Genomic DNA, 12,093 nt, shown 5'->3' on the forward strand with positions numbered 1-12,093 from the left:
AATACTCATTTAATTTTAAATGTTAAATAGTGAAAAGCCGTTCTTTCGCACTGCTGTCATTTTACACCGTTACGAAGGGTGTGGTCGCGGAAGTGCCGCCGTGACGTCACACTCTCGGCGTGCAAAGTCACACTGAACTGAGAGCAGCAGGAGTTAAGCTGCTGTTCTTGATTTATATTTGATACTATAATTAAGCAATCATAAATACAGACAAATCATGGCGTTCGCGCTAAAAGAACGTTTCGACAAGTTCCTTAACGAGAAGAATGTCATGACGGACGTGTTGGCGAAGATAGAGGCGAAGACTGGAGTGAACAGGTCCTACATCGCATATGGTGAGTAAACCAGAAACACATGTGTGCTCGTAATGTCGGACACATTAGACCAGGGGGAAACAACCGCTTTACTAGTTTAATCTGTCGCTTTAATGCTGTTTAACCAATAATCTTTTTACGTAATAGATCAAAACATCGACAGATGATAGTAGGCTGATGTTGTCTTTTGTCTTGCAGCTGTCATCGCGTTCATTGCAGTTTATCTGGTGATCGGATACGGCGCTTCTCTTCTTTGTAATCTCATTGGATTCGTCTATCCTGCGTACATATCGTGAGTTAAAACAGTAATTGATCTTTCTGTTCATCCTGGCATCACACGGAAGGTGATTGCGTCATCATAGCGGTTACGGGGGCACTGACGTCATCACAGCAGTTGTCGGTGGCGCGCATCTAGTACGCAGCAGGAAGTGTACACCGAAAATCATATAACGTTAAACATTTTTCAAAACCTTATTTTTTTCAAATGATCATTGTCGAATATCTGATTACAGTTGTTGTGATATATCTTTATGCACATCTTTACTCGATTAAATCAATGGGGTGTGAAATCAGTTCTACTCACTTTGGTCCATAAACTCAAAAAATATATATTTGATTAACCAAATAATTTAAACAGACGTCTTACAGTGACCAAAAAGGAGTAGGCAGAAACTATTGCTTATTAGGCCTACACTCACAATGTCAAATTTTATATTAATTCAGTCTCTCATTAAGTATTTTAGTGTCTGTCCATCCAATAAACATCTCAACCAACAGAATATGGCTATTCAACAATGTATTATCAACAGCTCCTGTCATTCAACAAAATGTAAATTTAATATAATAAAAAATGTAATATTTCCATGTCTGATTCACTGATCAAATGTAGACTAAACGTATGTAGGGAGAAAATAAATAATGTTAAGGAATGTATAAATGAGCTGAACTTTATGGTAGTTTATTTTCTTTTGCAACTTAATTTCTATTCTATAAAAGCAATATCACACTCACAATATGTTGTTCTGAATATCAGCATGGCTGAAATTTTTAAACTTATAAAGAGATCGTAAAACTAATCCATATGAATCAAGCAGCTTCTAAAGAGACAGGATCATTATATGATGAACAGATTTAATTAGGCTTTTATTGACATATAAACATTGGTCAGCAGCAGTGCACATGCGTAAAGCACATCAAATATGGTCAAGGGAAGCTCCTGCGGTTTGTCCTCGTGTGTCAAGCATGCACGGTTTCTTTCACTGGTTATCTCACAAAACAAAATGCTTTTCAGGGCGATTCAAGAAAGTACAAATTTCAAAGGATAGAACTTTCAATCCATTAAACATGCTGTTATGAATGTAATTGTAAACAGGATTATGAAAATGAGTATGAATTCAGAATCTTGTATTATCATCAAGTGCAGATAGGCAGTTTAGGGTTTAGCATGCCAAACCACAGAAGCCCTCGTGACTCGTGTGTCTCAGTTCTGCTGCTCACTTGAACTCTTACTCAGTGAAGCCTACTGTATCATATTCGACACGCAAATCTCTCTAAATGATCAACACAAAACTTTGCTGGAAAACCTGTTTTACTTAATCTACTACATGCCTTCTGTTGTGTCATTGATAGTTTATCATTTTTTAGCAAGTAAATGTCTTTCAGTAATTGTACAAATGCCCACCTTCATCTCATGGTTCACATGTCTTTTTTGATGTGAAATCTTTAATGATTTTTATCAAGTAAACATAAGAATAACTTTTATATTTTTAGTGGTATTTCAAGATGAATATTTACTGGATTGAAGCAGCTTATGTTAACTTGATTATCATATATATTTTTTAGAAACATTGTGTTCAAATGTATCAAACATAATTCTCGGCTTTTTGAGGAAGGTTTATTTGTTCATCTGTCAGTCATCATTGTATTTGCATTATATGTTTTAAAAATACAGAGCTTTGATCATAAAACTAAGCATTTGCATATCATCTTACAAAGACATTATTGACAGATGTAGAGTGGCGACCGATATGTGCATTTTATGTAAGTAATTACTATACTGTTATAAAGATCTCATTGATTTACATTACAAACATCAGAATTTTATCTTTTTTCAACATATAAATATCAGCATTTTGCTTAATTTGTTCCACTGAATATTTTCCCCTCCTCGAGTTTGAGCTCCTTATTCTCACTATGTCATACTACACTGCCACACACCATCAATTATGGTTAGAAGAACTGTTGCCAAACATATAAGATGCTAGAAACATAATAATCACTGCAATTATGATCCAATCATGGACTCTTAAAGGGTTAGTTCACCCAAAAATGAAGTCATTAATGACTCACCCTCATGTAGTTCCACAACCGTGAGACCATTGTTCATGTTCGGAACACAAATTAACATATTTTTGATAAAATCCAGTGGCTCAGTGAGGCCTGCATTGCCATCAAGATAATTAATACTTTAAGATGCCCAGAAAGCTACTAAAGACATATTGAAAACGGTTCATGTGACTACAGTGGTTCAACCTTAATGTTATGAAGCAACGAGAATACTTTTTGTGCGCCAAAAAAACAAAATAACGACCTAAGTCATAAGCATTTTGAAATTTCAATGGTTCACCACTGGGGGCCATGACTTTGGCGGTTTGATACAACCACAGATTCGAAACAAAAGATTTGTAAAGCTTCAAAGCTTCATGAAGCAGTGTTTTGAAATTGTCCATCACTAGATATTGTTAAATAAAGTCGTTATTTTGTTTTCTTGGTGCATAAAAAGTATTTTCATCGCTTCATAACATTAAGGTTGAACCACTGTAGTCACATGAACTGTTTTAAATATGTCTTTTGTAACTTTCTTGGCATCTGACAGTATTAATTATCTTGCTGGCAATGGAGGCCTCACTGAGCCATCAGATTTTATCAAAAATATCTTAATTTGTGTTCTGAAGATGAACAAAGGTCTTACTGGTGTGGAACGACACGAGGGTGAGTAATTAATGACAGAATTTTCATTTTTGGGTGAACTAACCCTTTTGCCTATTTAAATCCAAACAGCGACTTTTCTTTGTTGGGCTGCAGCGTACATTAGCTATAAAAGCATGTCAAATTTTATGATAAACTATTTTTTTGTCTAAAGGTTCAGTAAACTGTTCCATTTAAAACCAGATTATTATTTCATATGTCAGACTTTAATACAGGGTTAAAATATTAGTTATCAGTTTCACTGGTCTTCTCATAAAACTAAGACAGAGAAGCAACTAAATGAAGCTCTAAATGATCAAATTCTTTATCTTCTGTCTGTTATCTAATATTAGTAAATCTCAAATGAAAAGCAGCTTGTAGAGGAAGCACACTACATGTGCGCATGTCCGATTGTGTCTGACTCTTCATATATTTGCAGAATCAAAGCCATTGAGAGTGCAACCAAAGACGACGACACCAAATGGCTGACCTACTGGGTGGTTTATGGTGTGTTCAGCGTCGCCGAGTTCTTCGCTGACATCTTCCTCTCCTGGTTCCCTTTCTACTTTTTGGGAAAGGTATTGGACAGCACATGATGTTATTGTTAGCTACAATTCATTTATTTTTTGTAATAAGAACATGTTGTAGTCCTGTCACATCAGTTGTTGATCTAGTTTGCTAATTATCATTTTGGGCAGATTACCGATATCTGCAGGGCTTTTGTACAGTAACATACTGGCAACACTGTTAAAGTTTGCATGAAATGGAAGATGGCGACCAACTTTACAGCCATATTTGATTTCATGCCAACTTTAATTTAATCATTTAATACATTTCTGTGCTAGATGTGCATGTTCATGAGACTCCAACTCACCCGAAAAAAGCATAAAGCAAAACTAAGAAAAACTGTAATTTTGACTGTCATCTGACAACCAGAGTTCCGGTCCGGTGATGTTCAACTCAATGAAAAGAAAGTACACGGATACTTTTTTGGGGTTTTTAGGCATTGTATTTCATGTCATGTTTTTATCAAGAGTCTCATGAGGTCAGTCAGCCCAGGGCCAGTATGAAAAGACACTGAAAGAGTGAAATGTTTGATTCATGTTAAAGGACACTGAATACAAAGAAAGCCTAAACACAAGCACAACACCTCACAAAGTCTCCTTTAACTGGCTAAGGTGCTGTTCACACAGGACACACTCCTGCAGACCAAACAGCAAGAAGGCGTCGCTGTAATTTTTACAGCTTTAATTGATAAAATCTAAAAACTCAAATTAAAATTACACTGAAGATACAAAAAAGTATTGTTTCTAGACCAAGTGGTACAAAGCTTATAATAAGAGAATAAGTAATCATGAAGTTATAAGAGGAAAGGAAGTTTTTGAACTGGTTGTTGGTGTTGGACTGTGAGTTTATAGACTCCAGACTTGTCAACTTTGATCATTTCCCTATTAACAGTTCACAAACACTACTAATAATAAATTGTCACCAAGTGACTAAGGCCAGATTTGTTGTGCATCTTCAGATTGAAATATGTAAGATAGATGTACAAACATAACATCTGTGTGAATGGACAGTGGACAAAAACATGAATAAATATTTTTGTATTAAAGTCTTTTTATTAAAGGTGCCCTCGAATGAAAAATTGAATTTATCTTGCCATAGTTAAATAACAAGAGTTCAGTACATGGAAATGACATACAGTGAGTCTCAAACTCCATTGTTTCCTCCTTTTTATATAAATCTCATTTGTTTAAAAGACCTCCGAAGAACAGGCGAATCTCAACATAACACCGACTGTTACGTAACAGTCAGGGTGTACTCCCCCAATATTTGCATATGCCAGCCCACGGTCCCAACATTATAATTATGAAAGGCATTAGGCATTAGGCAAAACGTCTGGATCAACGTCTGAATCGTCAGACTAGGTAAGCAAGCAAGAACAACAGCGAAAATGGCAGATGGAGCAATAATAACTGACATGATCCATGATATCATGATATTTTAGTGATATTTGTAAATTGTCTTTCTAAATGTTTCGTTAGCATGTTGCTAATGTACTGTTAAATGTGGTTAAAGTTACCATCGGTTATTACTGTATTCACGGAGACAAGAGCCGTCGCTATTTTCATTTTTAAACACTTGCAGTCTGTATAATGCATAAACACAACTTCATTCTTTATAAATCTCTCCAACAGTGTGTAATGTTAGCTTTAGCCACGCAGCATAGCCTCAAACTCATTCATAATCAATGTAAACAATATAACAGTATACAATACTCACATAATCCGACGCATGCATGCCGCATGCATGACGAACACTTTGTAAAGATCCATTTTGAGGGTTATATTAGCTGTGTAAACTTTAAGGCAAGCGCGAGCTCTGTGGGCGGAGATTTAAAGGGGCCACAGCATAAATCGGCGCGTTTATAATGATGCCCCAAAATAGGTAGTTAAAAAAATTAATAAAAAAAATCGATGGGGTATTTTGAGCTGAAACTTCACAGACACATTCAGGGGACACCTTAGACTTATATTACATCTTTTAAAAACATAATCTAGGGCACCTTTAAGGCTTATTGTTTGTGTTTTCTAATGTGGAATAGAACGTAACGGCTGTTGTTTTTTGTCTCTCTAGTGTGCCTTCTTGGTTTGGTGCATGGCTCCCACTGCATCAAATGGTTCTGTTCTGCTCTACACAAGAATCATTCGCCCCTTCTTCTTAAAGAATGAAGCCAACATTGACAACGTGATGAAAGACATCCAGGATAAAGCAACAGAGGCTGCAGATAAGTTTAAAGATGAAGGTGAAAACCAGTTGCATTTCATGTCTTTGCCAGTTGTTTGTTTCTGATTTGAGGAATAGCAATCAGAGATGCTTTCAGATTACATCATAAATGATCTTCCCTAACGCATTTCATCAGTGATTTGATTAATATGTCCAAGTTCTGCTCGTTTTCTAGAATGACTAGCAGGTGTCATTAGTTTTCTTTATAAAGCAGTTATGTACTGATTGGTAATCCGGTCTTTTTTTTGTTTTTGTCTTGCAGCCAAGAAAGCCACTGCCAACCTTATATTTGAGGAGAAGAAGAACTACTAAAAACCACAGCCATTTCACCTGCTTCTTATCCTACAGGATGACACTTGCCTGAATAAATGTTGCCTTTATATGCTCTTATTTTTGAAAACTGGAAGTGGGCTGATTATTGTTACTGTCTTTATACTGTGGCAGCCATATTAGATGGCATCAGACAGCTCCAGAGCTGACAATCCCAAGTTGTTTATGCAGGTAAGACATATATCATGTTAGAGAAATCGAGTGACGCTCACCCTGCAATGCTTCAGTCTCAGTAAACATCCTTATCTTTCCTGTAGATGTCCTTGGCTTCTATTAATAGGTCATCCAATAGTTTCTTGCATCTTATGGTCATTTAATATATTCATTCTAAGATGTATTTATGTGATAAGATTTGTTGAAAATGCCTATTTTGAGAATATCAGTGGAACTGTAAGCATATGAATTATGCATTTGACATCAAATAAACCATTGAAATCTACAATTGATTGACGTGATTCTTAAATTCCTTTTCTTCCTCTTGAAAGCATGCTGTAGTTTTTGGTTTGTGCGTGTAAATTGGTGTCATCAGCAGAGTCTTCACTGCGCACATACAGCACAACATCTGGAGGCATGCATCTAGTGTGAGGGCAGAAGACGGTACTCAAGTTTAAAAGCGAATAGAGTTGTTCAGAGCAAAGAGCCTGCAGATGTCACAACTCCATGCTGTTCACATGCATCAAACGGGTGGGTTCAGGGTCACTCGTATGACCTGCTTCTTAGGGGTGATTCTGAAATGTGCATAACCATGGACAATTTACTATCCCATGAGGCCACGACATGATTTGTGAATGATAGTGAAGCAACACAACTGACGCTAGTAGATCACATGGCAAATGTTATATATGAATTACATTCATACTATATAGAATATACCTTTTCAGCGCTCAAAGTACTTAATTGGCTGGCTTCTACTCAATTTCCTGGCATTACAAATGCATCATGCAACACAAAAGTTTTTGTTGTGGCATCAGGAGCAACTAAGTGTAAAAATCTTTGTTCGCAAAGATTTTCCAAAAACAAACCCATTTTTAAAGTCTATTCATTGGCATAGACAAATACCAGCCCACCTCACTGTCAAACGCTTTTGAAGAATGATTCAACCACATATCTTCCCAAAACTATTTTGAAAATGACTGCATAAGAACTAGTAGAAAGCACACTAAATTACATTAAAGCCAGATTACAGGTGAAAACAGTGATTTGAGTTTAATGACTTTATAAACAATTATATAAAACAATTACTTTAAAAATCCATGCATTTTCAGTGTAAATTTGGATTTGAAATATAGGAGATGATCTATATACATCAGTATGTCCTGTAACAGCATTCTGACTAACTCGGGCCAGTCACCAGAAAAACACTCGGGCTGCATAGAAAAGAGTACATTATTGCCAACATTTATAGAAAACAAGAGGAAAGATTATCATGGAAATGTTCTAATGAGAGCTCATAAGTGCCTCTAGCTATGATCGATCCTTTCATGTCCTTTTTTTAATACACCGTTTGTATTTTATGACATGATGCCATTATAAAGTGAGGCTACTTCACTTACAAATAGAGATAAACCAAAGAGATCAACAAACAAAACGTTCCTACAGAATGAATATACATGGAATATTTACCCCACTCCATTTTGATTCAATTTAAAAATGTCAACAAAAAAAAGGAAGAGAGAAAATAGCCTGAGTCAATGGGGAAATAGTTAAAAAAATACCAGCCTGAGAAAAGCCCATTTGATTTACTTTATACAATAATTTACAGTAGTACAATGTGAAAAAGTGACATTATCTGATGCGCACTAAAAATAGTCCAGATTATTTTACAGCCGAGACAGATTTAAATAATTCAAGCATGATGGAAAGAAAAAATTACAGATAAAAATTGGCAAAATGGTCACAAAACACTGTAAACGAGGTACTTTGGAAGGTGAACCCCAGTCCTTCAGAACAGAAACCCTTGACATCCTCTAGCTGATAAAGACGACACGCGGATGTAGCGTCCTTTCACTCAACACTTCTTAAATAAGCTGCGTCGCATTCATTTACGGCTGTACGTCAGGATCCAGTGTCGCACGAGAGAGTGAAACATGGATTCGTCTGTTTCAAAGTAAAAAACAAAAACAAAAGGAAAGTAGTCAATTTATAAAAATAATAATTAAAAAAAATTACTCTGCAGCACCTACGAAAGAATGCAGCCAACTCTTAAATACAAAAATATGTGTAAATCTGTGTTTCCTCCAAGGTGAGTAGGAAAGGGTGGCACTCCCAGAGCCCCAGTGCAGCGGCCAACAGTCCCCTAAGGCATTTCCTGTGTGTCGTGTGTCTATGGCTAATCAGGAAAGAGTGGAGCGGAGGGAGAGAGGGCGTTATGTCTTGCGGCTGCTCCAGACCTGTTCGGGTGTGCTTTTGTGGTCGGACGAGTACTCAAAGGGCGAGCGGTGTCCGAGCGGCGAGCGCTGGTCTCGGGGCGAGCGCGGGCCGCTCCCTGACAGCCGGTGCTCCATCTGCCAGTCCGAATGGTAGCGGTAGTCCCGGGACGATTTGTGATGCGAATAGTCGGAGCCGGGCCGGTGCTCAGAGTGAAAGCGGTGTTCGGAGTGCGTTCGGTCCTTGGAGTTGCTTTCTGATCGGTGCTCTCTGCTGGAGCGGTGCTCGTCCAGCTTCCTGTGCTTACTGTCACTGTAGTACCTGCAAAACGAGTCATTCAGACACATGTTATGACATGATGATGATGATGATGATGATGATGATACAACCAAGCTGGACACAAGACATTTTACTGATACAACAAAACAACCTGAAATTCTCACACTAATTTAAAGATAGTAAAAACACATGCATAACAAATGCTGAAATAAAATGTATATTTATTTTACTTCTTATATTTATTTACCAAGTTAGAAATAATTTTAAAATGAATATGAAAAATTGATAAAATCTAAAATAAACAGACATACTTTTGATAGAATCATCTTGATTCTGTAATCCTATTATAGTATTTTTCACTGATAAAGACATTTTGGTACGACTTTACAATAAGGTTCATTAGTTAACATTATTTATCTACATTAGTTAACATGAACTAATAATGAACAGCACTAATACATTATTTATAAATCTTGTTAACATTAGTTAATGCACTATGAACTAACATGAACAAACAATGAACAACTGGATTTTCATTAACTAACGTTAACGAAGATTAGTAAATACAGTAATGTACTGCTCATGGTTAATTCAAGTTAGTTCATACATTAACGGATAAAGAATCTTATTGTAAAGTGTTACTGAAATTTTGAAAATCTTTTGAATTTTATTCATTTATTTATTTTTTTTAAATAAAGACAAGGCAACATTGATTTTACATACAGTACACAATTAAAATGACATGAATATGATGTAGCGGCCACCAGGATAAAGTGCAGCATAGTTTGAAATCAAGGGTTTAAAAGGTGCGTTAATGCCATGTTGGAATTACCAGAATTAAGTAGAACTCAATTACAACTTAAATTCTGAGCTCCAACTCGTACCACGTGACGGCTGCAGATTCATAGTGCCACTGTCATAGAAATGCATAATTCCGAGTCCAAGAACAGCTCAGAGTAGAATGTCACGAACAACACTCATCTTGTAGTTACGGTAAATACGACATGGCATGAACGCAGCAAAAGTTCATCATGCGTCTACAGTGGCAGCTGAACCATCCTGTGCGCATTCAATTCACACGGACCGCACGTCATGCACAGGCTACAAATACACACTTGAGAAGATCTCACAGCTGAGTTCCTGCAAGGTCTGTGCAATTAAATGTTTATTAGATATTTAGGACTTGGTTAAATTAATTTGAGTGCGAGTGTTTGCTGAATACTGACAGTAAACGAGAAAATATTATAGCATTTTCCTTTCTATTACTAATAATACTTTCGTATACCATATACTTTAACAGTTTAATTAATGTATTAGATAGGATTGTTTAACAGACAGTAAACCAAAGCTGGCAGAGAATGGCCACGCTGTGTACTCAGGCGTTCTCAGCACTGTCAAAATAAAAGTCTCATTTCATCAGAAGAACAAACAAACAGAAAAACTAATCGGCCAATGCAGACGTAAAATTTAGGCAAGGCGATATATCGGTCAACCACCATTACCAACCATCTACAACAGAGGATCTCAAACTTTTTAACTTCAAGGCCTCCTCATTTTTCATAGTTAAGTCAATAGTCAAGTAAAGCGTGGCCATGTTGAACTAATTTGTTCCATCGCTTTAATTTGATTCCATTTTATGATTTACCTAAAACGAGGAAACAAATTAAGTCATAGGAATGAGTTCTTCATTTGTGGCCACTATTTACTTCCACATGTCATGTACAGGGCTCTCTTACAAATCACATTTGGAAAAAGATAGATTTGCAAACAATGACTGTAAGGGCAAAAAAAAAAAAAACGTTTGTTTAATGACCTGCTGTCCTGTCGATCTCCTCTTTCTCCGTACTGGTCTCTGTCTCTCTCTCTCTCTCGCTCTCGATGGTCTTTGCCGTTGCTGAAGGAGGAGTAGGGTCTCTTCCTGGAGTCTGAGCTCTTCCTGTACAGGTCGGCAGGGTGACGTTCTTTGCTGTGTTCATGGTAGCGAGATGAATGATGTCTGTCAGAGCTGTAGCTATCTCTGCTGCTGTCATCCTGCTGTGACTCCTTTATCCGCTCAACATCTGAAAAAACACCACCATTCAACTTTACATGGATTTACAGAAATGTGACGTCATCCATATACAATTCAATATATACAAAGTAATATACAAGTAAATATACAACATACAAAGTTATGTAGCATAAGTATTGACAGATCTTTTCTACTGTATAATGACACATATGATTTGAAACAGATTATCGATAAAGACAAAAATGTTGGGTGGGGTTTAGGTTATATCCATCGGTGATTAGAAGGCAGATCTGAACACGAGCTAGCAGTCGATTATAAGAAAGAGGCGGGGTTTAAATAGACTAAACCATCTGACAGGTGTATAAATGCATAGATGTTAATTACCAATTAAATGGACACAACAGAGAGCAGACATACCTGCGTGTTTAAAGCTTTGTGTATTTACAGTGCTAGTGTTCTGCTCCATTGCCTGAAATGAAACAAGCATCATAAACTTCAAATTACAATATTACAAAAATAATAACATGAAATAATTTATTAAAAGCATTACAGCATACACGACTAATTCAGCAAAATCATCCAAACATAACATGCTCTTAAAATATTAATGCGTTCATACCTGAGCATTTTCTTGTCTTTTCTTGATGGCGTGCTTATACAGTTTATGCAGTTTCCTTGCATCAAATTCAGTGAATTTCGAAACAAATATCCACAGATTTCTGGAATATGGGAACAATCAAGATGTTGATAAACTCAATATGACCTTCATTTATATACTGTGCATTAGAGCTGCACGATTTTTCAATGACTTTCTCTAAGACTTCACTTGTTTCATTACTGTATCTTGAATGAATGATTCAATGACAAACATATTTAAACAGTCTCTTGATGCCACCTACTGGTCGATACAATCTTTATTTGAAGCGCCAAGTTACTCTCAAATGGTGATTTGCTCAATTTTGATCACTTCTGTAGATATTAATGATTATATCTGGAATATAAACTTTTATCCCAGTACATCTGTGATAATCTGAATTA

At 36.5% G+C, this 12,093-nt stretch overlaps 3 protein-coding genes across 5 annotated transcripts in view; 1 reads left to right on the forward strand and 2 right to left on the reverse strand.

Moving 5' to 3' along the window:
• The window catches only part of LOC125255945 (histone-lysine N-methyltransferase 2D-like), a 526,365-nt gene that overhangs the window by 410,520 nt on the left and 103,752 nt on the right, over window positions 1–12,093 (reverse strand). The gene's annotated exons all lie outside the window — the stretch shown is intronic.
• Window positions 85–6,837, forward strand: reep5 (receptor accessory protein 5). The gene is made up of 5 exons (XM_048171778.1): window positions 85–335; window positions 513–606; window positions 3,721–3,859; window positions 5,919–6,087; window positions 6,331–6,837. The coding sequence occupies exons 1-5, from the start codon at window positions 218–220 to the stop codon at window positions 6,378–6,380; spliced, it is 570 nt and encodes a 189-aa protein (XP_048027735.1). The 5' UTR covers window positions 85–217; the 3' UTR covers window positions 6,381–6,837.
• The window catches only part of chd1 (chromodomain helicase DNA binding protein 1), a 28,101-nt gene continuing 23,586 nt past the window's right edge, over window positions 7,579–12,093 (reverse strand). Inside the window, exons 34-38 of one of the 2 annotated variants that reach the window (XM_048171374.1) lie at window positions 11,675–11,774; window positions 11,473–11,524; window positions 10,858–11,104; window positions 8,789–9,086; window positions 7,579–8,495 (exon numbers count right to left, since the gene is read on the reverse strand). In XM_048171374.1, coding sequence (XP_048027331.1) covers window positions 8,454–8,495; window positions 8,789–9,086; window positions 10,858–11,104; window positions 11,473–11,524; window positions 11,675–11,774 — 739 coding nt within the window. In that variant the 3' untranslated portion in view covers window positions 7,579–8,453. Of the gene's footprint in view, window positions 9,087–10,857; window positions 11,105–11,472; window positions 11,525–11,674; window positions 11,775–12,093 lie in introns of both variants that reach the window. The other variant, XM_048171382.1, reaches the window with a different exon arrangement.

This window comes from Megalobrama amblycephala, linkage group LG2, assembly GCF_018812025.1.
Source record: "Megalobrama amblycephala isolate DHTTF-2021 linkage group LG2, ASM1881202v1, whole genome shotgun sequence".
NCBI classification, from domain to species: Eukaryota; Metazoa; Chordata; class Actinopteri; order Cypriniformes; family Xenocyprididae; genus Megalobrama; species Megalobrama amblycephala.

Coding starts and splice junctions, on each gene's coding strand:
- reep5 (XM_048171778.1), top strand. CDS start 218: ATGGCGTTCGCGCTAAAAGAACGTTTCGACAAGTTCCTTAACGAGAAG. Junction 3,860..5,918: donor CTTTCTACTTTTTGGGAAAG/GTATTGGACAGC, acceptor TTGTCTCTCTAG/TGTGCCTTCTTGGTTTGGTG. Junction 6,088..6,330: donor AGATAAGTTTAAAGATGAAG/GTGAAAACCAGT, acceptor TTTGTCTTGCAG/CCAAGAAAGCCACTGCCAAC.